This window comes from Pseudophryne corroboree, chromosome 1 (genome assembly GCF_028390025.1).
Source record: "Pseudophryne corroboree isolate aPseCor3 chromosome 1, aPseCor3.hap2, whole genome shotgun sequence".
Taxonomy (NCBI): domain Eukaryota; kingdom Metazoa; phylum Chordata; class Amphibia; order Anura; family Myobatrachidae; genus Pseudophryne; species Pseudophryne corroboree.
The window spans coordinates 616,587,932-616,615,384 of record NC_086444.1 but is presented as its reverse complement, the minus strand read 5'-3'; the positions used below and the strand labels follow the sequence as shown (position 1 = coordinate 616,615,384).

Below are 27,453 nucleotides of genomic sequence, written 5' to 3'. Positions count from 1 at the left end.
AACCAAGAGATTGTGGTTCCAGCCTTTATCTCTTCTAGTTTGTCCTCAAAAGAACGGTCTTTGGATGTAGTACAGGCTCACATACCCTTTTTGTACCTTTTTGGTGTTCACAAACGTGGCTGGCCTGCAAGTAAGCAAACCTTGGCCAGATGGATTAGAATGGTGATTGCACAAACCTATGCGCAGGCTGGACTCCTAGTTCCTGCTGCTATCAAAGCCCATTCTACCCGGTCTGTTGGTCCTTCTTGGGTGGCACGCCGAGGCGTGCCCGCTGAACAATTGTGCAAGGCGGCTACGTGGTCCTCTGTGAACACGTTCATTAGGTTCTATGCCTTTGATACTTCCGCCTCCCAGGATGCTTCCTTTGGACGCCGGGTTCTTGTACCCGCTACAGTTCGTCCCCTCCCATGACGAATTGCTTTAGGACATCCCCGATGTTATTACCTGTGGCATACCAGTGTACCCCGCTGCCGAAAAGGAGATTTATGGTAAACTTACCATAGTTAAATTTCTTTCTGCGAGGTACACTGGATTCCACAGGGCGCCCACTCTGACGCACTTAGCTTCTTTGGGTTTGGATGGCATTAGCTGTCCCTTCTCCTGTCGTGAGAATGTGGTTCTATGTGACTAACATATAACAGTCTCTTTTACCTGTTACTGCATTGGACTGGTTAACGAAACTGAGCTCCAGTGCCTGGAGGCGGGGTTATAGAGGAGGCAGTGCAATGCATCCTGGGAACAGTCAAAGCTTGAGCCTGTTGGTGCCTCGGATCAAGATCCAACTCTACACCCTGATGTTATTCCCTGTGGAATCCAGTGTACCTCGCAGAAAGATTTAACTATGGTAAGTCTACCATAAATTTCCTTTTTCATTATGCGTAATTTTCATTTCACAAAATGTTACCTAATTTATTTGTATCATGAATACAAATATATGCATATATGGGTGCGCTCGGGTCCGTTTCGAAGGGCGGGTCAGCTATGTAATTGACCAGTGTGTGCAGTATTCTATGCGGTCTGGCCGGCCACATATAATACTGTGAAAATGCCCACTCCCAAAATGGTGACCACGTCGGGCAAGTGGTTAAAGCACCACAGTTAGAACTCTACATCCTATTGTTACTTTCTTTTGTATTTTTGTCTAATCAAGCTGCATATCTAAATAAAGCCTGCAGTGAGCCTTCCTATTGCACAAAGTTTTTAATTATGCAGTGTGCAACCCCTCTCTTGTCCTCTGCAATAAAAAAATATTTTTATCTACTTCTGTCCTTAGTAGGAAAAACTGTAATTCTCTTTACAGCATACATAAAGATTGTGTAAAAAAGACCGTTTTCTGCAACAATCGCTTGTTCTAGCTAAAATATATTAGAATCGGCTAACCTATAAAACAGATGTGAGGGTTGTCACACTGCTGAATGCCTTTCCTGTATTTTCTGTCTTAAATCACCCCTTGTTGCTTTAGGCAGCTGTTTATGCTGGAAGATAGACTGCTTAGATTGAGCAGGACAGTCTTCACCTTCTGTATGATGTCATTGTATACGGTTAGTTTGTAGCCTGTATAGTATATTGTGTAATCATTGCATAGTAGGAACCCTAAAGAAGTCCTGTAGCAATATAATGAAGTACGCAAATGTTAATATATGCTGCAGAATTCCAGAAGAGGAGTCACTTCATCTGCAACCCCTTTTCTCTGACGTCCTAGTGGATGCTGGGAACTCCGAAAGGACCATGGGGAATAGCGGGCTCCGAAGGAGGCTGGGCACTCTAGAAAGATTTATGACTACCTGGTGTGCACTGGCTCCTCCCACTATGACCCTCCTCCAAGCCTCAGTTAGATCTTGTGCCCGGCCGAGGTTGGATGCACACTAGGGGCTCTCCTGAGCCCTTAGAAAGAAAGTATAGATTTAGGTTTTTTATTTTCAGTGAGACCTGCTGGCAACAGGCTCACTGCAGCGAGGGACTAAGGGGAGAAGAAGTGAACTCGCCTGCTTGCAGCCGGATTGGGCTTCTTAGGCTACTGGACACCATTAGCTCCAGAGGGATCGACCGCAGGCCCAGTCCTTGGTGTTCGGTCCCGGAGCCGCGCCGCCGTCCCCCTTACAGAGCCAGAAGCAAGAAGAGGTCCGGAAAAGCGGCGGCAGAAGACATCAGTCTTCACCAAGGTAGCGCACAGCACTGCAGCTGTGCGCCATTGCTCATCATACACACTTCACACTCCGGTCACTGAGGGTGCAGGGCGCTTGGGGGGGGGCGCCCTGAGCAGCAATAAAAACACCTTGGCTGGCAAAAATACCACAATATATAGCCCCAGAGGCTATATATGTGGTAAATACCCCTGCCAGAATCCAGAAAAAAGCGGGAGAATAGGCCGCGGAAAAGGGGCGGAGCTATCTCCCTCAGACACACTGGCGCCATTTTCTCTTCACAGTGCAGCTGGAAGAAAGCTCCCCAGGCTCTCCCCTGTAGTTTTCAGGCTCAAAGGGTTAAAAAGAGAGGGGGGGCACTAAATTTAGGCGCAATATTGTATATGCAAGCAGCTATGGGGGAAAATTCACTCAGTTATAGTGTTAATCCCCACATTATATAGCGCTCTGGTGTGTGCTGGCATACTCTCTCTCTGTCTCCCCAAAGGGCTTTATGGGGTCCTGTCCTCAGAGCATTCCCTGTGTGTGTGCGGTGTTTCGGTACGGCTGTGTCGACATGTTTGAGGAGGAGGCTTATATAGTGACGGAGCAGATGCCGATAAATGTGATGTCGCCCCTGTGGGGCCGACACCAGAGTGGATGGTTAGGTGAAAGATATTAACCGACAGTGTCAACTCCTTACATAAAAGGGTGGATGACGTAACAGCTGTGGGACAGCCGGCTTCTCAGCCCGCGCCTGCCCAGGCGTCTCAAAGGCCATCAGGGGCTCAAAAACGCCCGCTCATTCAGATGGCAGACACAGATGTCGACACGGAGTCTGCCTCCAGTGTCGACAAGGTTGAGACATATACACAATCCACTAGGAACATCCGTGACTTGACCCCGGCAATAAAAAATGTGTTACACATTTCTGACATTAACCTCTAAAAATGGGTTTTTATGTTTGGGGAGAAAAAGCAGGCAGTGTTTTGTTCCCCCATCAGTTGAATGAATGAAGTGTGTGAAAAGCGTGGGTTCCCCCTGATAAGAAACTGGTAATTTCTAAAAAGTTACTGATGGCGTACCTTTTCCCGCCAGAGGATAAGTTACGCTGGGAGATCTCCCCTAGGGTGGATAAGGCGCTCACACGGTTGTCAAAATAGGTGGCACTGCCGTTTTAGGAACGGCCACTTTGAAGGTACCTGTTGATAAAAAGCAGGAGGCTATCCTGAAGTCTGTATTTACACACTCAGGTACTAGACTGAAATCTGCAGAGCGTGCTGCTGCAGCGTGGTCGGTGACCCTGTCAAACATACTAGTTTGCTAACATGACAACATATTAAAGACGTCGTCTTATGTATGAGGGATGCACAGAGGGATATTTTGCCGGCTGGCATCCAAAATGAATGTAATGTCCATTCTGTCAGGAGGGTATTAGAGACCTGTCACTGGACAGGTGATGCTGACTTTAAAAGGCGCATAGAGATTCTGCCTTATAAGGGTGAGGAATTATTTGGGGATGGTCTCTGGGACCTCGTATCCGCAGCAACAGCTGGGAAGAAATATTTTTACCTCCGTTTTCCTCACAGACTAAGAAAGCACTGTATTATCAGGTACAGTCCTTTCGGCTTCAGAAAAGCAAACGGGTCAAAGGCGCTTCCTTTCTGTATAGAGACAAGGGAAGAGGGAAAAAGCTGCACCAGTCAGCCTGTTCCCAGAATCATAATTCTTCTCTCGCTTCCTCTGAGTCCACAGCATGACGCGGGGGCTCCACAGGTATAGCCAGGTACAATGGGGGGCCGTCTCAAAAATTTCAGCGATCAGTGGGCTCGCTCACAGGTGGATCCCTGTTTCATTCAAGTAGTATTTCAGGGGTACAAGCTAGAATTCGAGATGTCTTCCCCCCGCCGTTTCCTCAAATATGCCTTGCCGACAACTCCATCAGGCAGGGAGGCTGTGCTAGAGGCAATTAATAAGCTGTATTCCCAGCAGGTAATACTTAAGGTGCCCCTACTTCAACAAGGACGGGGTTACTATACCACACGGTTTGGGGTACCGAAACCGCATGGTTCGGTGTGACCCTTTTTTATATTTAAAATCCTTGAACACATACATAAAAAAATTCAAGTTCAAGATGGAATCGCTCAGGGCGGTTATTGCAAGCCTGGACGAGGGGGATTACATGGTATCCCGGGACATCAAGGATGCTTACCTGCATGTCCCCATTTACTATCCTCGCCAGGAGTACCTCAGATTTGTGGTACAGGATTACCATTACCAAGTCCAGACTCTGCCGTTTGGACTGTACATGGCACCGAGGGTGTTACCAAGGTAATGGCCGGAATGATGATACTCCTTCGAAAAAAGGGAGTTTTTAATTATCCCGTACTTGGACAATCTCCTTATAAGGGCGAGGTCCAAGGAGCAGTTGCTAGTCGGGGTAGCACTATTTTGGAAAGTGCTACAACAGCACGGTTGGATTCTAAACAGTCCAAAGTCACAGCTGGTTCCTACGACACGTCTACTGTTCCTGGGGATGGTTCTGGACACAGACCAGAAATAAGTGTTTCTCCCGGAGGAGAAAGCCAAGGAGCTGTCATCTCTAGTCAGAGACCTCCTGAAGCCAAAACAGTTATCGGTGCATCATTGCACGCGAGTCCTGGGAAAAATGATAGCTTCCTACGAAGCAATCCCATTCGGCAGGTTCCATGCAAGAACTTTTCAGGGGGACCTGTTAGACAAGTGGTCCGGGTCGCATCTTCAGATGCATCGGCTGATAACCCTGTCTCCAAGGACCAGGGTATCTCTACTGTAGTGGCTGCAGAGTGCCCATCTTCAAGAGGGCCGCAGGTTCGACATACAGGACTAGGTCCTAGTGACCATGGATGCCAGCCTTTGAGGCTGGGGGGCAGTCACACAGGGAAGAAACTTCCAGGGACTTTGGTCAAGTCAGGTGACTTCCCTACATAAATATTCTGGAACTGAGGGCCATTTACAATGCCCTGAGTCAGGCAAGGCCTCTGCTTCAAAACCAGCCGGTCCTGATCCAATCAGACAACATCACGGCAGTCGCCCATGTAAACCAACAGGCGGCACAAGAAGCAGGATGGCGATGGCAGAAGCCACAAGGATTCTCCGATGGGCGGAAATTCATGTGTTAGCACTGTCAGCAGTGTTCATTCCCGGAGTGGACGACTGGGAAGCAGATCTTCTCAGCAGACACGACTTCCACCCGAGAGAGTGGGGACTTCATCCAGAAGTCTTCCAAAGGATTGTACACCATTGGGAAAGGCCACAGGTGGACATGAAGGCGTCCCGCCTCAACAAAAAGCTATAAAAGATATTGCGCCAGGTCAAGTGACCTTCAGGCGATAGCTGTGGACGCTCTGGTAACACCGTGGGTGTACCAGTCGGTTTATGTGTTCCCCCCTCTGCCTCTCATACCAAAGGTACTGAGAATAATACGAAGGCGAGGAGTAAGAACGATACTCGTGGTTCCGGATTGGCCAAGAAGAGCCTGGTACCCAGAACTTCAAGAAATTATATCAGAGGACCCATGGCCTCTGCCGCTCAGACAGGACCTGCTGCAGCAGGGGCCCTGTCTGTTCCAAGACTTACCGCGGCTACGTTTTGATGGCATGGCGGTTGAACGCCGGATCCTAAAGGAAAAGGGCATTCCGGAGGAAGTCATTCCTACGCTGATTCAAGCCAGGAAAGATGTAACTGCAAAACATTATCACCGCATATGGCGGAAATATGTTGCTTGGTGTGAGGCCAAAAAAGGCCCCAACAGAGGAATTTCAACTAGGTCGATTTCTGCATTTCCTACAAGCAGGAGTGTCTATGGGCCTAAAATTAGGCTCCATTAAGATACAGATCTCGGCTCTGTCGATTTTCTTCCAGAAAGAATTAGCTTCAGTACCTGAAGTTCAGACATTGTAAAAGGAGTGCTGCATATTCAGCCCCCGGTTGTGCCTCCAGTGGCACCTTGGGATCTCAACGTGGTGTTGAGTTTCTTAAAATCACATTGGTTTGAACCACTAAAAACCGTGGATCTAAAATATCTCACGTTGAAAGTGGTCATGTTATTGGCCTTGGTTTCGGCCAGGCGTGTATCAGAATTGGCGGCTTTGTCATATAAAAGTCCTTATCTGATTTTCCATATGGATAGGGCAGAATTGAGGACTCGTCCCCAGTTTCTCCCTAAGGTGGTATCAGCTTTTCACTTGAACCAACCTATTGTGCCTGCGGCTACTAGGGACTTGGAGGATTCCAAGTTACTGGACGTAGTCAGGGCCTTGAAAAATTATGTTTCCAGGACGGCTAGAGTCAGGAAAATTGACTCGCTATTTATCCTGTATGCACCCAACAGGCTGGGTGCTCCTGCTTCTAAGCAGACTATCGCTCGCTGGATCTGTGACACGATTCAGCAGGCGCATTCTGCGGCTGGACTGCCGCATCCTAAATCAGTAAAAGCCCATTCCACAGGGAAGGTGGGCTCATCTTGGGCGGCTGCCCGAGGGGTCTCGGCTTTACAACTTTGCCGAGCTGTTACTTGGTCAGGGGCAAACACATTTGCAAAATTCTACAAATTTGATACCCTGGCTGAGGAGGACCTTGAGTTCTCTCATTCGGTGCTGCAGAGTTATCTGCACTCTCCCGCCCGTTTGGGAGCTTTGGTATAATCCCCATGGTACTTTCGGAGTTCCCAGCATCCACTAGGACGTCAGAGAAAATAAGATTTTACTCACCGGTAAATCTATTTCTCGTAGTCCGTAGTGGATGCTGGGCGCCCATCCCAAGCGCGGATTGTCTGCAATACTTGTAAATAGTTATTGCTAACTAAAGGGTTATTGTTGAGCCATCTGTTGAGAGGCTCAGTTGTTTTCAACCTGTCAAACTGGATATAATATCACGAGTTGTACGGTGTGATTGGTGTGGCTGGTATGAGTCTTACCCGGGATTCAAAATCCTTCCTTATTATGTCAGCTCGTCCGGGCACAGTGTCCTAACTGAGGCTTGGAGGAGGGTCATAGTGGGAGGAGCCAGTGCACACCAGGTAGTCATAAATCTTTCTAGAGTGCCCAGCCTCCTTCGGAGCCCGCTATTCCCCATGGTCCTTTTGGAGTTCCCAGCATCCACTACGGACTACGAGAAATAGATTTACCGGTGAGTAAAATCTTATTTTAAGTAAATAAATGGAATTGAGGCAGACTTCCCGCCATGAATGCTTATTGGGTTTGTTGTGGTGCTTATTAAATTGCCAGGCAATATACTTTTCTGTTTATTCTGATGTGTTCATCTATATCTAAAAGATACATTTATGTTTTCTCTTACGTCCTAGAAGATACTGGGAATCCATTAAGTACCTTGGGGTATAGACTGGTCCACTAGGAGCCATGGGCACTTTGATAGTGTGCGCTGGCTCCTCCCTCTATGCACCTCCTACCAGACTCTGTTTAGAAAATGTTCCCGGAGGAGCCGATCACGCTTACGGAAGCTCCTGAAGAGTTTTCTGCATTTCTTTTATCTGTTTGTTATTTTCAGGCAGTACTGGATGGCACCAGCCTGCCTGCTTCATGGGACTTAGGGGTGAATGGCCCAACCTCTTGAAGGGTTAATGGTCCCGTTCCCTGCTGACAGGACACTAGCTCCTGAGGGAACTATATGCAAGCCCCGCCACCGCAAGCGTACATTCCCACAGCAACCCGCCACCCCTACCTGAAGAGTGGTGAGTACTAAACCAGTTAGTGGGTCGCCGGCCATTATGGCGGCACGAGGGTACGGAGACGCGCGGCTTCTACATGGGGCGGCTGGGTCTCCAGACTCTGTACACAGTGCAGACGCACAGCTTCTGAGGGGGCAAACTGAGTCTAAGTACATTATATGTGTGCACAGTACCCACACTGGCATCACAGACTTAAAAGGTGGCTGACTCCATTTTCGGCACAATAGCACCTCAGCCAGTGTAAAAAAAAAAGGTGGGAAGACCGCGCACCATTTAAGGGCTGGGCTTTGCTATGAGCGGATCCAGCAGCTCATCATCGCCATTTTCCCTCTGCAGTGGACACAGACGCTCACTAACAGAGACGCGCAGCTCCTCTGGAGTGATTCCAGATTACCTCAGCAGTACAAGGGGGTCATAGCAGGGGGGGAGCAATTATTAGTGTACTAAGTCCCCAATCTGGGTACTTAGGCTGCGACCCTGCTAAGCTTGGCATTAGCGGTAAGGGAGCTGTGTCCATACTATCTGTTTCTCCCTGGAAGGATTCTTTGGGGGTTAATTGTGCATTTAACCTTTTCCTGTGTGTGTGCTGTCACAATTACAATATGTCAGGCAAAGAGTGTTCCTCTTCTCCAGGGGATTCACTACTGTGCACTCAGTGTAGTGCACCTTCCCAGGCTAGCGGAGAGGATTCACCATGGCTGGACTCCATTAAGGGAATGATTTCCAATATTTCTACTAAATTGTCCCGCAATGAGAAAGAGACTCAATACTTACAAGACAAGGCAACTGTATTAAAGACTTACGTGAAAGAAAAAACAGAACCGTAAAGACACTGAACAGAGCAGGAGGAGACGCGGAACCGGAAGTGACGGAGCGTGCGGTCGCACCAGCGGCAAGGTGCAGGAGCCGCGATCCGAGCCAGCAGCCAGGGGGAAGGCCATCAGCCGGTGGGAGCCAGCAGCCTGATGGGTGCAGGGAAGAGGAGCTGAGGGGAAGAAAGTTGATCCAGGGAGCCGCAGCAGCCTGACCCACTACCTGCCTGCACCACAGCATCTGAGCACAGATCGGAGGAGCAAATAAGTATCAACTTTTCCTTAATCAATTGAGACTATTACTGTGTATGTATGTGTGTGTGTGTGTATGTATGTATGTATGTATACATATATGTGTATGTGTGTGTGTGTGTGTGTGTGTGTGTGTGTGTGTGTGTATATATATATATATATATATATATATATATATATATATATTCACAAAAAATTATCCTGATCTTGCGCCTAAAGGAGAGAGCAGCACTACAGGTGAGATCTCCGTTGCCAAATCTCAAACTTACATAAACAGAAAAAACAATTCCTGAGTGCGCTAAAGTTCTTGTATAGATTGAACGGAAGTCCTTCCAAATGGACATATCTTGTACTGTAGAAGATGGGGTTTTCTGGATACCTACAGTGGATAACCCCTCACCAAAAAGTCACCCAAACAAACAATTAGAATAAAATTATTTAATAACAAAATGAATTCATAAAAAGCCTTAAACAAGGTCTTATGAACTATTGTACATGAAAACAAATTCTTTTATGATTCCATAAATATCCAGTAGGTGATATGGATGTACGAACTCCCTCACCTTAACAAGGTGTACACTTGGTACAAGGGAGCGTTATCCTCAACTGGATTACTGATTTGTAGCTGATAAACCAACGCGTTTCATCTATTTGACTTCATCAGGGTTAGCTTGTTTGGGGACATAGAGAAACTAATTATAATTCTTGAAAAAAATTATATTCTTAGGGTATAATAAGTGAAAAAAAGGAAATTAATGAGCACCTACCAAAAATGTTAGGATCAAAATATTACATCAATAGTTCTGCAGTAAAGATGTTTTTAAAACAACCTAAGTAAAAAGAAGCCTCATTGTGAGGGGTTGTGCCTTCCTTCAACTAAAAAACTGTTGTAAATAAATGGAATGAAATAAAGTACCTTTTTATAAAGGCAAGCTCTTCATATATAAAAGGAACATGGACCTTAAAAAGTGGCTTCCCACTTTGACTCTAAACAGAGTCTTTCCGTCTTTAGTACTGGATCACCCTGCCAAAATAGAGTGAAAATGGGCCATGTACTATATGATTGGCTGAGAAAAAAAGATTTATGGGTATACTGAAATCAATAAAAATAAAGATGAAAAAGGTACTCCAAAGGCACCTACCTAAAACCATGTACTGATTCAGTGCACTGGAAGAAGATATAGATATATAGATATATATAGATATATATAGATATATATATATATATACACATACGGAATGTATACAGATGTATATATAATGTGTGTATATATAATTTTTTTTTTTCCATTTTTTCTTAATTCCATGTGTCCCTTTCTGTATTTTATTTGTATTTTAATTGTACTTAATTTATACTTTTTTGTGTTCTTCCCTTATTTATTGTTCTTTATTGTTCCTTATTATATTTCTCTCCATATATAGATTGTCCCGCTCTTTTTTTTTTTTGAAGGTAATAGGGAGTTGGCACTAATTAAAAATGGGTGGGGCCGCGATTGAGAATCTCACTCAGTACGTGTCGTGCATGATGTATGTGCACCTGGAACAACAGTCCAAGTGTGAATACATATGTGCAAGATGTGAGCGAACGGCTACCCTGGAAGCCCAGGTAACTGATCTAGAGCAGACTGTTGCGTGATTGAGGGATATTCACAATCTCGAGCAGAGTTTAGATAGAACGGTGAAGGAGTTGCAGGGGGGATCACTGGTAGACGAGGATGATCAGGTAGCCACCTGGGTCACGGTTAGAAGAAGAGGGGGAGGGGGAGACAGGACATCTCCGATGTGCCCAACCACAATAAATTTGCCAAATCGGACGAAGATTCTGAGGATGGCAGTGAGGAAATGACGGAACCGAAGGTGACTGTTCCCTCTAGCATCCAGAGGAGTGGTCCCTCTGATAGAGATGGGAAAATAGTTAGTGAGGTACCTAGTCAGATTGTGGTGGTAGGGGACTCTATTATCGGGAGGACAGACAGGGCAATCTGCTACCGGGACAGTGATCGCCGTACAGTCTGTCTCCAGGGTGATCGGTTACGGCACATCACAGACCGAGTAGATAGATTGTTGGGAGGGCCTGGTAAAGACCCAGCGGTCTTGGTGCATTTTGGCACCAGTGACAAAGTTAGTGGTAGGTGGGATGTCCTTAAGAAAGACTATAGGGAATTAGGCAAGAAACTTAAGGCAAGGACATCTAGGGTAATATTCTCTGAAATATTACCAGTGCCACGCGCTAGCCCAGGGGGGCAGAGGGAGATTAGAGAGTTAATTGTGTGGCTTAGAGACTAGTGTAGGAAGGAAGGGTTTGTGTTCTTGGAACACTGAGCGGACTTCTCAGTCAGACGCCATCTTTTTTGTCATGATGGAATGAGGAGGGGGCTGCGGTGCTGGGGGGCAGGATGGTTAGAATGTTGGAGGAGCTTTTAAACTAGGAGCCTGGGGGGAGGGAGGGAGAAAGGGGGAGCGAAAGATCACCCGGCAAGGACAAGGGTATTTGCATGGGTATTGACACCGGAAATACAAACACAAGTATTGCCCAAGATATTCACAATTTATTACCTAAAGACAATTGTGGCCCAACAATACGGTATATAGAAAACGATGCCCATAGTTCATCGGGGGTGGTCGGCTTAGTAAAACTTAATAGGTCAAATAGGGATATTAGTGAGAGAGGATGTATTATGTATGATGGGGGGCGAAAGGGAGGGAGGAAGAGAATAACAGTCGGTAAGGTTCATTCTAGAAAGGCACTAGAAAATATACACTGCTCAAAAAAATAAAGGGAACACTTAAACTTCACATCCTAGATCTGAATGAATGAAATATTCTTATTAAATACTTTGTTCTTTACATAGTTAAATGTGCTGACAACAGAATCACGCAAAAATTATCAATGGAAATCAAATTTATTAACCCATGGAGGTCTGTATTTGGAGTCACACAAAATTAAAGTGGAAAAACACACTACAGGCTGATCCAACTTTGATGTAATGTCCTTAAAACAAGTCAAAATGAGGCTCAGTAGTGCGTGTGGCCTCCACGTGCCTGTATGACCTCCCTGCAATGCCTGGGCATGCTCCTGATGAGGTGGCAGATGGTCTCCTGAGGGATCTCCTCCCAGACCTGGACTAAAGCTTCCTCCAACTCCTGGACAGTCTGGTGCAACGTGGCGTTGGTGGATGGAGCGAGACATGATGTCCCAGATGTGCTCAATTGGATTCAGGTCTGGGGAACGGGCGGGCCAGTCCATAGCATCAATGCCTTCGTCTTGCAGGGACTGCTGACACACTCCAGCCACATGAGTTCTAGCATTGTCATGCATTAGGAGGAACCCAGGGCCAACCGCACCAGCATATGGTCTCACAAGGGGTCTGAGGATCTCATCTCGGTACCTAATGGCAGTCAGGCTACCTCTGGCGAGCACATGGAGGGCTGTGTGGCCCCCCAAAGAATTGCCACCCCACACCATTACTGACCCACTGCCAAACCGGTCATGCTGGAGGATGTTGCAGGCAGCAGAACGTTTTCCTTGGCGTCTCCAGACTCTGCCACGTCTGTCACGTGCTCAGTGAGAACCTGCTTTCATCTGTGAAGAGCACAGGGCGCCAGTGGCGAATTTGCCAATCTTGGTGTTCTCTGGCAAATGCCAAACGTCCTGCACGGTGTTGGGCTGTAAGCTCAACCCCCACCTGTGGACGTCGGGCCCTCATACCACCCTCATGGAGTCTGTTTCTGATCGTTTGAGTAGACACATGCACATTTGTGGCTTGCTGGAGGTCATTTTGCAGGGCTCTGGCAGTGCTCCTCCTGTTCCTCCTTGCACAAAGGTGGAGGTAGCGGTCCTGCTGCTGGGTTGGTGCCCTCCTATGGCCTCCTCCATGTCTCCTGATGTACTGGCCTGTCTCCTGGTAGTGCCTCCATGCTCTGGACACTACGCTGACAGACACAGCAAACCTTCTTGCCATAGCTCGCATTGATGTGCCACCCTGGATGAGCTGCACTACCTGAGCCACTTGTATGGGTTGTAGACTCAGTCTCATGCTACCACTAGAGTGAAAGCACTGCCAGCTTTCAAAAGTGACCAAAACATCAGCCAGAAAGCATAGCTGAGAAGTGGTCTGTGGTCACCACCTGCAGAACAACTCCTTTATTGGGGTTGTCTTGCTAATTGCCTATAATTTCCACCTGTTGTCTATTCCATTTGCACAACAGCATGTGAAATTGATTGTCAATCAGTGTTGCTTCCTAAGTGGACAGTTTGATTTCACAGAAGTGTGATTGACTTGGCGTTACATTGTGTTGTTTAAGTGTTCCCTTTATTTTTTTGAGCAGTGTAGATAAGTTACCAATAAAACAAACAGACAAGGGAGATGCTAAGCTAAAGTGTATGCTTGCGGATGCAAGCAGCCTATCTGGAAAAATGGGGGAATTGGAATGGCTTGTATCACAGTCTCAGTATGATATTATAGGTATTACGGAAACCTGGTGGGAGAGGGATATTCTCTTTTCAGGAGGGACAAGGTTACCAAAAGGGGAGGAGGGTTATGTCTCTTTGTTAAACCATCTCTAAAACCAATCTTAATAGAAGGTATTTACAAGGGGACTGGAGATAACGTGGAGTTGCTATGGGTTGAGATCACAAGTGGGGGCATTGAAGCAAAGAAACTAGTCATTGGCACGTGCTACAAGCAACTAGATATTAGCGATCATGACTAGGAACAACTTTTACAGCAAATTGAAAGAGCTGCGGGATTGGGGGACATCCTAGTGTTAGGCAATTTTAACTATCCTGATATAAATTGGAGTAACGATTCATGTGTAAAAACTAGGAGCAGCAGGTTCTTAAATACATTAAAGGATCAATACTTGACTTAATTAGTCGAGGACCCAACTAGAGGTATAACTATTCTGGACCTAGTTATTACCAATAATGTGAACATTATATCAAACACTAAAGTTGGGGAGACCTTGGGAAACACTGATCACTATATGATCACATTCGACATCAGGTTCAAGAAACATAGCTACAAGGGATCAACCATAACATTTAGCTTTAGAAAAAGCTAACTTCAATATGCTTAGACAGGCACTAAACAACATTGACTCTAAAGTTTTATTTCATGGTAAAGAAACAACGGAAATGTGGAATGCTTTAAAAGTGTTGCTTGATAGCAATATTCACAAATTCATTCCCATGAGCAGTAAACATAGGAGTAATAAACACAAACCAATGTGGCTTAATAAGGAGGTCAAGAAAGCAATGGCTAATAAGAGGCATGCTTTCAAAACATTTAAATCCAATGGAGAGGAGGATTCATTCCGGTATTACAAGGAATGCCATAAAAGAACCAAAAAAGTTATAAGAGCAGCTAAAATTGTAAATGAAAAGCAAATCGCTATAGAGAGTAAAACCAATCCTAAAAAGTTTTATAAATGTGTAAACAGTAAAAAATTAAAGAAGGAGAACATAGGCCGATTAAAAGAGGAACTGGGAGCTTTGATAAATAACGACAAATAAAAAGTGGAGATATTGAACCAACTTTTTTCCTCAGTATTCACCAGGAAGGATGAGCTGGAGACAGTAGTGCATAGCGACAGGGAAGGTAATGGCTCGTGGTTTGATGCTTGTTTTAAGTGAGGTAGTAGTCCTGGAGAGACTAAGCAAGGTAAAGATTAATAAATCACCAGGCCCAGAGCTTAGGTCATAGCTAGCAAAACCCCTATACTTGATTTTCCATAGTTCAATTAGATCAGGCATGGTACCTAAGGATTGGCGCATAGCTGAGGTAGTGCCTTTATTTAAAAAGGGACCAAAAAGTAATCCTGGAAACAGTTAGTTTAACCTCCTATAGTTGGTAAAATTTCGGAAGGCATTTTGAGGGATAGCATAGAGGAGCACCTACAGGCTACTAAATTTTATTAGCAAAAGTCAGCATGGGTTTGTGAGGGACAGATCATGTCAAACCAACTTAATTAGCTTCTGCGAGAAAGTGAGTGAGAATCTTGATCAGGGAAAAGCAGTGGACGTGGTGTATTTAGATTTTGCAAAAGCCTTCGATACAGTGCCTCATATGAGACTGATCAACAAATTAAGGGAACTTTGCCTAGGATATACAATTTGTAGATGGATAAGTAATTGGCTGGATAACAGAGTATAACGAGTAGTGGTCAATGGGATGTTCACCAGTAGTCAGCGGAATAACACAAGGGTCCGTTCTTGGCCCACTACTGTTCACTATATTTCTCTTACGTCCTAGAGGATGCTGGGGACTCCGTAAGGACCAAGGGGGTATAGACGGGCTCCGCAGGAGATAGGGCACCTAAAAAGAACTTTGACTATGGGTGTGCACTGGCTCCTCTCTATTTTCAGATTGATTTATAAAAGATTTTAGTGTGTTAGGTTAATTAACTCATTAAAGAAACATCCAATAGGATGAAAGCTTATCCTGATAGGTCTTAATCCCCTTTATATATGACCTAAGTCTATGTACACCTTTGACAAAGCTGCCCAGAGCAGCGAAACGCATCAGAAGACAACCATTCACTGCACCCAGAAAAGACCTGAGATTTCCTGTTCGTTCAACAAGATTGTGGAGGACTTTTGCTGGTAATTCATCAATCCGGATTCACCTAATAGCTTTTTCAAAGCCTGCTGTGGACCAGGATACCTACCAAATTGCATGGAGTTCCGCTGCTCTTAGGAACCATCGCTACGGATCCCATCAATAGGAACACAAGGCTGGTAACATTTGGACATCCTCACAATCATTGTCTACTTTGTGAACTTGATCATCCAATAAGGAATACGGTCATAAGGTGTTGCAGTAGTTTAGCAGCAATCAATTACGTTATTCCCCTCTTTATTGTCAATGGACTAATAACTTTATATGCATGATAAGGTTTTTTTATGCATGATAGGTTTTTCATATTTTTAATATTTGTTAACAAATTCATTAAATGTTTAAATATATGAATTTAGTGCTGTTTTCTCTTTTCTAAGTTTAGGGGCAAAACCAGAGTTTCTTCTACAGCCACCAGAGGCACTAGAGGTAAACTACGCAAACCAGCAACTGCATGTTCTCAGGAACAGAGCTCAAGCTCTGCTTCCTCAAAGCCTTCAGGATGATGGTGGACCGCGATGCCTGGAAGACTGGTGGGTGGGAGCCCGGCTAAAATTCTTCAGTCACATCTGGACAAGTTTGTGCCAGGATCCCTGGGTCGTATATCTTATTTCCCAGGGCTACAGACTGGAGTTCCAGGAGCCCCCACCTCACAGATTCTTCAAATCAGGCTTACCAGTTTCACATGAGGCAAGTGTAACTTTACAAGACGCCATTCAAAAACTGGTACGGACTCAGGTCATTGTTCCAGTTCCACCTCATCTGCAAAACAAGGGGTATTATTCAGACTTGTTTATAGTTCCAAAACTGGACGGTTCAGTAAGACTGATTTTGAATCTTAAGTCGTTGAACCCTTACTTACGAGTAACGGCGGTGACGTATATAAACCGACAGGGCAGAACGAAAAGAGCCACAATTTCAGAGGTGTCAAGAATTCTCTGTGCAGAAAAACACGTTGTGGCATTGTCGACGGTCTTCATTCCGGGAGTAGACAACTGGGAAGCAGACTTCCTCAGTAGACACGACCTGCACCCGGGGGAGTGGAGCCTTAACCCGGAGGTGTTGAGGTGCTTGACACATCAGTGGGGATATCCACAAATCGACATGATGGCCTCTCGTCTCAACAAGAAGCTCAAGTGATATTATTGCAAGTCGATAGACCCACAGGCAGTGGCGGTAGACGCTATAATGACTCTATGGGTCTACAAGATGGTTTACGTGTTTCCTCCACTTCCTCTGATCCCAAGAATTCTGAAAAGAATAAAAAGGGAAAAGGTTCAAGCAATACTCATTGCTCCGGACTGGCCAAGAAGGGCATGGTACGCGCTGGAGATGCTCCTCGAAGATCTGTGGCCTCTGCCTCTTCACAAGGATCTTCTGCAACAGGTCCCATTCGTCAATCAAGACTTACCGCAGCTTTGTTTAACGGCATGGAAGTCGAACGGCTGATTCTAGCCAAGAGAGGGATTCCTGATAAGGTCATCCCGAATATGATCCATTCCAGGAAAGAGGTAACGTCTAAATATTACCACCATATTTGGAAGAAGTACATCTCTTAGTGTGAGAGCAGACAATATTCTGCGGTGGAATTTCATCTGGGACGTTTCCTGCTTTTCTGCAGTAGGGTGTGGATGTGGGCCTACGTCTGGGCTCCATAAAAGTCCAGATTTCAGCCTTGTCCATTTTCTTCAGAAACAATTGGCTTCGCTCCCTGAGGTGCAGGCGGTCTTGAAAGGTGTTCTACACATACAAACTCCCTTTGTGCCTCTCACGGCACCTTGGGATCTCAATTTGGTGTTGCAGTTCCTCTAATTGTACTGGTTTGAACCGTTACAGGAGGTAGACGTAAAATATATCTTACGTGGAAGACCGTCACACTGTTGGCCTTTGCTTCAGCAAGACGTGTGTCTGAGCTGGGGACGTTGTCTCACGAGCCCCTATTTAATTTTCCATGAGGACAGAGCTGAACTCAGAACTCTTTGGATTTTGTAAGGGCTTTGAAGGTGTATGTAAAACGAACAGCTAGTCACAGAAAATCAGACTCGCTGCTTGTGCTTTATGATCCTAATAAGATTGGGTGTCCTGCTTTGAAGCAGTCAGTAGCGCGCTGGATCAGACTCACTATCCAGCATGCTTATTCCACGGCAGAATTGCAGATTCCAAAATTTGTACAGGCCCACTCTGCTAGGTCAGTGGGTTCTTGGGCAGCTGCCCGGGGTCTCGGCTTTACAGCTCTGCTGAGCAGCTACTTGGTCAGGTTCAAACATGTTTGCCAAGTTTTACAACTTCGGTACTTTTGCCTCTAAGGACCTTCAGTTTGGTCAATCAGTTCTGCAGGAACCTCTGCATTCTCCCACGCTTTTTGGGAGCTTTGGTACTTCCCCATAGTACTAAATGGATTCCCAGTATCCTCTAGGACGTAAGAGAAAATAGGATTTTAAGTACCTACCGGTAAATCCTTTTCTCGTAGTCCGTAGAGGATACTGGACGCCCGCCTGGTGCTTCATTCTTCCTGCTCTGTTACTTGGTTAAGTAATGTTTGGTTCATCTGTTGCTTGTCCTGTTTTCAAGTTTGGTTAGCATGGCTTTCCTCTTGTTTTGTGTGTGCTGGTTTGGAATCTCACCACTATCCTTTTATATCCTTCTCTCAAAGTATGTCCGTCTCCTCGGGCACAGTTTCCTAGACTGAGTCTGGTAGGAGGGACATAGAGGGAGGAGCCAGTGCACACTATCAAATTCTTAAAGTGCCCATGGCTCCTAGTGGACCCGTCTATACACCATGGTACTAAATGGATTGCCAGTATCCTCTACAGACTACGAGAAAAGGATTTACCGGTAGGTAATTAAATTCCTTTTTTTGTTTTTTAAAACTTTTTATTTTTTACTTTTTTTTTATACAGGCTACATTGATTCCAACGTTTGAGTCGACGGCAGTCCATGGATGGTATGAAGAAACGCATGCCCTTCAACAGACACTTGGTATTACGGTGTTTGGCAGCACTAGCAGTGTGTCAATGCAGGGAGAAACGTTCCCTGCCTGCAAAGTGGAGTTCTGATCCTATTCATACCCTGCTATCTATATGCACATCTTGTATTGTTTTGGAACATTTTGATACCAGGGTGCTTTTTAGATTTTGGATGGCCACTTAGTTTTTCATTGCACATGCTTTATTAATGGCAGATGCTGCAGTCTTCAGAGGCGGGAGCATGCACTTTCCTACCAAGTGGTCACCAGAAGACATTACTTTCTCCTTTACTTGGCTACTATAATACCACTTTTGTTGGGAGTGAGGGAGATGTGCACAATTGAAGATAAACTTTTTTTGCACTTTCACGCCAATGCTCACCCCATCTTAATTTTCATGTTATTTTGCAGCTGCCAACCATTGACTCTTTCCCACCACCTGACCAGGACACCATGCTAACACTTCACTTTCTTATGTTTACAGTTGAATTTTCTTTTGTACATGAGGGGTTAGTAAATAAGGTTTGCTGTGTCCAGTGGTATATGAAAGCTCCACAACCGGTCACTATCGGGTCACTTTCACTTTAATGGCTCACCCATTTCAATGTATCATTAGGATGATTTTCCTAGATGTTTGGGATAAGTATAAGCTTGTGGTTAATATCCCATTCCAAACCTTAAGTGAAACTTTTACTCCCTGTAAATGTGATGGGTGAGTGTGTGTAGGTTCAATACACCCTAATTCATCTGTTGGATATGTCTTGCACAATAGATTAGGGTTGGTTAAGAAGTAGCACTTTGGCTGTTAGATTCACCTAGTTGTCAGCCACATTTGCAATAATGTTGAGAAGGCTACTATTTAACTGTCCTAGTCGGTTAAGCAGGGTACTGATTCCGAAGTTGTCCGAGGATCATAGTATTTTCATGTGTGTTTTTTTATTACTTTTTTTTTTAATTTAAATTAATGACACTCCAGTAGTACTTTACAATGAATCCTAAAATGTCTGATCAGTTTTAATATCTGTACCGGTCATTGCCTATATACTGTAGCAACCTATTTAATAGGCAAAGGTTTATAGACTGTTATAGAGACAATTATGAGACATGTACAGTGGTGTGTAAAAAACACATTTAGATTCTGATCCTCATGATCTATGGTGCAGACAGTGTTTTATTTAATGCGTACCTGGTATTGCTATATGCACAAACCAAGAAAAATGTAGAAGTTTGCTCATTACTTAAACAAAAATCTCCTTTTGCCATGAAAGAAATGTAATTTTGTAGTAGTGATGCAGTATGGCTTCTTGCACTATGATTCCAGTGAGGAGTTTTTTCTTCAGTATACAAGGAGCTTGTCACGAGGGCTCTACAACGCTAGTCTTTGCAAGTGGGTTTTTGATATTTTTAGAGTACACCAGGAATCCGTTATGTTCTACACATTCCAACTAAGGTCCAGTTTTGAACACTTCTCCCATATTGATCCCTGCATCCCAACCACCCCCTTCCCCCCAGAAAAAAAGGGGTAAGACTTCCCTTTAAGCTCATCCTAATACTGTAGAAGTTTTCAACTTAATGCGTTCTATGGTTTGAGGGCCAGTTTTTAAACTGTTGTTGGGCTCAATAGACCCAAAATTAATCAGTCTAGCTGCAATATCTTATGTGGTTGTAATTTGTATTTCCATCTGTTTTGTAAAGTCTGCTATGTCTGAACACTAAACATTGTCCTCCTGTGATAAAGGTTATACTAGTAAATTTGTTTTTTAAATGTGTTATTGTAATGGTAAATGAAGGATTATTACCTCATACTTTCTCGCCACACACACAATATTAGGGAGGATGGGGGTGGGGGGGGGGGGAGAGTCGGGTTCTTGGAAATGCCTAGCAACTCATGTTAGAGGTGCCAGTCGACCCCAAAAAGGAGCTTCAAAGGGGATTTAAACCCACTGTCTTGTTTTCTGTCCAATGACGAAGATCAACATCCAGCCCTGAGAGGGAAAGGGCAGATTGTATGGATTATGAGCCACCACGGGAATTGTATTGTGACTTCACATAGCTTCTAGTAGTCAAGCAAATTAAAATCTGATTTAAACAAGTGTCGGACTTCTTGTGTTCATGTTCCAAGTCATAGTCTGTTAGTTGTTTCTGAAAGGCCGTAACACATGGGGCTGATTCTAAGTTGCATGCTGAATCTTTTGCATTAGATGCATCTACAGCTTTATGCTAATGCTAGTATAAGCCCTTCCCTGGTGTACAAGTGTGTGTGTGAATGTGCAAGGGCTGGGGCATTCACTTGGGGCATCTTTAGATGCAACAATCCTGCTTGATACGTCTTTAGGTACAGCCATCAATCCAACTGTGGAAACTTGCTCCAGCCCCATGCTAGCTGCAGACTCTCTGTCAGAGTATGACAGAGTATGGCCTCTAATATAAGTGATTAAGCGTCTGAGTTTGCAGCCATGTATGCAACACTACTTTCTCTTACGTCCTAGAGGATACTGGGGAGTCCGTAAGGACCATGGGGTATAGACGGGCTCCGCAGGAGACATGGGCACCTAAAAAGAACTTTTCCTATGGGTGTGCACTGGCTCCTCCCTCTATGCCCCTCCTCCAGACCTCAGTTAGATTCTGTGCCCAGAGGAGAAAGGGTACACTGCAGAGAGCTCTCCTGAGTTTTCTGTAGAAAAAGAATTTTGTTAGGTTTTTTTATTTTCAGGGAGTCCTGTTAGCAACAGGCTCCCTGCATCGTGGGACTGAGGGGAGAGAAGCAGACCTACTTAACTGATAGGCTCTGCTTCTTAGGCTACTGGTCACCATTAGCTCCAGAGGGAGTCGGAACACAGTTCTCACCCTGGGGTTCGTCCCGGAGCCGCGCCGCCGTCCTCCTCACAGAGCCGTGCTGCCGTCCTCACAGATGCCGGAAGATAGAAGCCGGGTGAGTATGAGAAGATAGAAGACATCTCAGGCGGCAGAAGACTTCAGATCTTCGTGAGGTAAGGCTCGCAGCGGTACGCTGCGCGCCATTGCTCCCAGACACAACACACACAGGCAGCACTGATGGGTGCAGGGGGAGCGCCCTGGGCAGCAATAATCCTCAATTTTGGGCACAATAGAGTATGATTAGGCTGCGGAGGCAGTAAATCACAGATACCCCACCATTTTATTACAATTGCACTGGGACCGAAGCCCGCCGTTGGGGGGGCGGAGCTTGATCCTCAGCACTAACCAGTGCCATTTTCTCCACAGAAGCTGTATGAGAACGCTGGCTCCCCGGTCTCTCCCCTGCTGAACACTTCACAGGCTGGAAAAAGAAGGAGGGGGGCACATTGGTAATGCAGTGAGTGGGAATTTGGATAGTATATATAAAAAAGCGCTATCTGGTCATTTTTTTCCAGTGTTATTTAGGCGCTGGGTGTGTGCTGTCATACTCTCTGTCACTCCTAAGGGCCTGGTTGGGGTCTTGTCCCCTTATAGGTATATCCCTGTGTGTGTGGGGTATCGGTACGTGTGTGTCGACATGTCTGAGGCGGAAGGCTTCTCCAAGGAGGAGGTGGAGCAAATGAGTGGTGTGTCCCCGTCAGTTGTGCCGACTCAGGAATGGATGGACATGTGGCATATGTTGAATGCAAGTGTGGCATCTTTACATAAGAGGCTTGATAAGGCTGAAGCAGGGGAGGCATCAGGGGGTCAATCCTCAGATTGGACCGACTCACAGGGCCCATCGGGGTCTCAAAAACGTCCCTTAGCACAAATTGTGGACACTACTACCGACACGGACTCTGATTCCAGTGTCGACTATGATGAAGTAAAATTGCACCCTAAGGTGACAAAAAGCTTTCAGTGTATGATTGTGGCAATAAGGGATGTTTTGCATATTGCTGATGAACCCCTCTGTTCCTGACACGAGGGTACACATGTTTAAGGGAAAGAAACAGATTATAAATTTTCCCACATCTCATGAACTAAATGAGTTCTTTGAAAAGGCTTGGGAGACTCCGGAAAAGAGACCGCAGATCCCCAAAAGAATTTATATGGCATACCCCTTCCCTAAACAGGACAGGGTGCGTTGGGAATCACCTCCCACTGTGGACAAGGCCTTAACGCGCCTGTCCAAGAAAGTGGTGCTACCGTCTCTAGAAACAGCGGCCCTCAAGGATCCTGCGGATCGCAGGCAGGAGACTACTTTAAAGTCTATTTATTCGCATACTGGAGCTGTGCTAAGACCGACAATTGCGTCGGCATGGGTATGTAGCGCAATTTCAGCATGGACAGATGATCTGACGGCTGAATTTGATACCATGGATAGAGATACTGTATTGTTAATTCTAGCCCATATTAAAGATGCAGTCTTATTTATGAGAGATGCTCAAAGGGATATTGGATTGCTGGCTTCCAGAGCCAATGCCAAGTCTATCTCAGCGAGACGATCATTATGGACTCGCCAATGGACGGGTGATGCGGATTCAAAAAAGCATATGGAAGTCCTACCCTATAAGGGAGACGTATTGTTTGGGGATGGGCTGACGGACCTGGTTTCCACAGCTACCGCAGGTAAATCAAATTTTTTTACCATTTATTCCCCAACAGCAAAAGAAAATACCACCGTATCAGATGCAGTCCTTTCGGTCGCAAAAGTCCAGAAGAGGTCGGGGGTCCTCCTTCCTTGCCAAAGGTAAAGCTAGAGGGAAAAGAGCACTCGCTTCGGCCGGTGCCCAGGAACAAAAGTCCTCCCCGGCTACTACAAAACCCTCAGCATGACGCTGGGGCTCCCCTGCGGGAGTCCGCACCGGTGGGGGCACGTCTTCGACTTTTCAGCCAGGCCTGGGTTAGCTCAGACCTGAATCCTTGGGTGTTGGAAATAGTTTCCCAGGGTTACAAACTGGAATTCGAAGAGGTGCCCCGCGCTGATTTTTCAAGTCGGCATTACCAGCTTCTACACCAGAACGGAATGTAGTGTTAGCTGCAATTCAAACGCTGTCTACAGCAAGTAATTATCAGGGTTCCCTTGAACCAGCAGGGAAGAGGCTACTACTCAACCCTCTTTGAGGACCCGAAACCGGACGGTTCGGTAAGACCTATTTTGAATCTAAAATCCCTAAACCTGTACATGAAAAGATTCAAATTCAAGATGGAATCGCTCAGGGCGATTATAGCCAGTATGGAGGAGGGGGAGTTTATGGTGTCACTGGACGTAAAGGATGCGTACCTTCATGTCCCCATATATCCCTCCCATCAGGAGTACCTGAGATTCGCTGTACAGGATTGTCATTACCAATTTCAGACGTTGCCGTTTGGGCTTTCCACGGCCCCAAGGATTTTCACCAAGATAATGGCGGAAATGATGGTGGTCCTGCGCAAGCATGGAGTCACAATTATCCCATACTTGGACGATCTCCCGATAAAGGCGAGATCAAGAGAGAAATTGCTGAGCAGTGTAACGCTCTCTCTGAGATTGCTCCAGCAACACAGTGGGATTCTGAATCTACCGAAGTCACAGTTGATTCCGACAACTCGACTGCCGTTCCTAGGTATGATACTGGATACGGAACAAATGAAGGTTTCTCTGACGTCCTAGTGGATGCTGGGGACTCCGTAAGGACCATGGGGAATAGCGGCTCCGCAGGAGACTGGGCACAACTAAAGAAAGCTTTAGGACTACCTGGTGTGCACTGGCTCCTCCCACTATGACCCTCCTCCAGACCTCAGTTAGAATTTTGTGCCCGGCTGAGCTGGATGCACACTAGGGGCTCTCCTGAGCTCCTAGAAAAAGAGAGTATATTTTAGGTTTTTTATTTTCAGTGAGATCTGCTGGCAACAGACTCACTGCTACGAGGGACTTAGGGGAGAGAAGCGAACCTACCTGCTTGCAGCTAGCTTGGGCTTCTTAGGCTACTGGACACCATTAGCTCCAGAGGGATCGAACACTGGGCCCGTCCATGATCGTCCGGTCCTGGAGCTCCGCCGCCGTCCCCCTTGCAGAGCCAGAAGCAAGAAGATCTTCCTCAAAATCGGCGGCTGAAGACTCCTGTCTTCATTAAGGTAGCGCACAGCACTGCAGCTGTGCGCCATTGCTCCCTGTGCACACCACACACTCCGGTCACTATGGGTGCAGGGCGCTGGGGGGGCGCCCTGGGCAGCAATTTGAGTACCTTACAGGTGGCAAACACACATAATATAGCTTACTAGGCTATATATATGTAAAATACCCCTGCCACATTAATTTAATAAAAGCGGGAGAAGTCCGCCGAAAAAGGGGCGGGGCTATCTACCTCAGCACACTGGCGCCATTTCCTCTCACAGCTCCGCTGTAAGGATCGCTCCCAGGCTCTCCCCTGCAGTTTCAGACTACATAAGGGTAAAAAAGAGAGGGGGGGCACTAAATTTAGGCGCAATTCTGTGTAATAAGCAGCTATAAGGGAAATCACTGTGAGTAGTGTAAATCCCGGCATTATATAGCGCTCTGGTGTGTGCTGGCATACTCTCTCTCTGTCTCCCCAAAGGGCTTTGTGGGGTCCTGTCCTCAGTCAGAGCATTCCCTATGTGTGTGCGGTGTGTCGGTACGGCTGTGTCGACATGTTTGATGAGGAGGCTTATGTGGAGGCGGAGCAGGTGCCTATAAATGTGATGTCACCCCCTGCGGGGTCGACACCTGAGTGGATGGATATGTGGAAGGAAGTACGTGACAGTGTCAACTCCTTACACAAAAGGTTTGATGACATGACCGATGTGGGACAGCCGGCTTCTCAGCCCGTGCCTGCCCAGGCGTCTCAAAAGCCATCGGGGGCCCTAAAACGCCCACTACCGCAGATGGCAGATACAGACGTCGACACGGATACTGACTCCAGTGTCGACGGTGAGACCACGGTACATTCCAATAGGGCCATCCGTTACATGATTACGGCAATGAAAGATGTGTTGCACATTTCTGATCTTTACCCAGGTGCCACAAAAAAGGGTATTATGTTTGGGGAGAAAAAGCAACCAGTGGTTTTTCCCCCATCTGATGAGTTGAATGAAGTGTGTGATGAAGCGTGGGCTTCCCCCGATAAGAAACTGGTGATTTCTAAAAGATTACTAATGGCGTACCCTTTCCCGCCAGAGGATAGGTCACGTTGGGAGACATCCCCTAGGGTGGATAAAGCGCTCACACGCTTGTCAAAAAAGGTGGCACTACCGTCTCTGGATACGACCGCCCTAAAGAAGCCTGCAGATAGAAAGCAGGAGGCTATCCTGAAGTCTGTGTATACACACTCAGGTTTTATACTGCGACCGGCTATTGCTTCAGCATGGATGTGCAGTGCTGCAGCCGCGTGGTCAGATTCCCTATCTGATAACATTGATACCCTGGACAGGGACACTATATTGCTAAACATAGAGCATATTTAGGATGCACTCTTATAATATGAGAGATGCCCAGAGGGATATTTGCCGGCTGGCATCTAGAGTAAATGCAATGTCCATATCTGCCAGGAGGGTATTGTGGACCCGGCAATGGACAGGTGAGGCAGATTCTAAAAGGCACATGGAGGTTTTGCCTTACAAAGGTGAGGAATTGTTTGGGGAGGGTCTCTCGGACCTTGTCTCCACAGCAACTGCTGGAAAGTCGACATTTTTACCTCATGTTCCCTCACAGCCAAAGAAAGCACCGTATTATCAGGTACAGTCCTTTCAGCCACAGAAAGGCAAGCGGGTTAAAGGCGCGTCCTTTCTGCCCAGAGGCAGGGGGAAAAAGCTGCACCATACAGCCAGTTCCCAGGAGCAAAAGCCCTCTCCCGCTTCCTCTAAGTCCACCGCATGACGCTGGGGCTCCACAGGCGGAGCCAGGTGCGGTGGGGGCCCGTCTCCGGAACTTCAGCAACCAGTGGGCTCGCTCACAGGTAGATCCCTGGATTCTACAAGTGGTATCTCAGGGTTACAAGCTGGAATTCGAGACGTCTCCCCCTCGCCGTTTCCTCAAATCAGCTTTGCCAACAACTCCCCTAGACAGGGAGGCAGTGCTGGAGGCAATTCACAAGCTGTACTCTCAGCAGGTGATAATCAAGGTACCCCTCCTGCAACAGGGAAGGGGTTATTATTCCACGTTGTTTGTGGTACCGAAACCGGACGGTTTGGTAAGACCCATTTTAAATCTAAAATCACTGAACACTTACATAAGAAGGTTCAAGTTCAAAAGGGAATCGCTCAGAGCGGTTATTGCGAGCCTGGACGAGGGGGATTACATGGTATCACTGGACATCAAGGATGCTTACCTGCATGTCCCCATTTACCCTCCTCACCAGGAGTACCTCAGATTTGTGGTACAGGACTGTCATTACCAATTCCAGACGTTGCCGTTTGGTCTATCCACGGCTCCGAGGGTATTTACCAAGGTAATGGCAGAAATGATGATACTCCTTCGAAAAAAGGGAGTCATAATTATCCCGTACTTGGACGATCTCCTTATAAAGGCGAGGTCCAGGGAACAGTTGTTGATCGGAGTAGCACTAGCTCAGACAGTGCTACAACAGCACGGCTGGATCCTGAATATCCCGAAGTTGCAGCTGGTTCCTACAACGCGTCTACTGTTCCTGGGGATGGTTCTGGACACAGAACAGGAAAAAGTGTTTCTCCCGGAGGAGAAGGCCAGGGAGTTGTCATCTCTTGTAAGAGACCTCCTAAAACCAAAACAGGTGTCGGTGCATCACTGCACGCGAGTCCTGGGAAAGATGGTAGCTTCTTACGAAGCAATTCCATTCGGCAGGTTCCATGCAAGGATCTTTCAGTGGGATCTGCTGGACAAGTGGTCCGGATAGCATCTTCAGATGCATCGGCTGATAACCTTGTCCCCAAGGGCCAGGGTGTCTCTACTGTGGTGGCTGCAGAGTGCTTATCTTCTAGAGGGCCGCAGATTCGGCATACAGGACTGGGTCCTAGTGACCACGGATGCCAGCCTTAGAGGCTGGGGGGCAGTCACTCAGGG

General features: G+C 46.3%; 1 protein-coding gene across 2 annotated transcripts in view; it reads left to right on the top strand.

The window, feature by feature from the left end:
* Positions 1–20,590, top strand: part of MAP1S (microtubule associated protein 1S) — a 158,271-nt gene extending 137,681 nt beyond the window's left edge. For both annotated transcript variants that reach the window (XM_063914428.1, XM_063914427.1), the window contains exon 7: positions 18,433–20,590. In XM_063914428.1, the coding sequence (XP_063770498.1) occupies positions 18,433–18,588 (156 nt within the window). In that variant the 3' untranslated portion in view covers positions 18,589–20,590. The remainder of the gene's footprint in view (positions 1–18,432) is intronic.
* Positions 20,591–27,453: the final 6,863 nt, after the last annotated feature.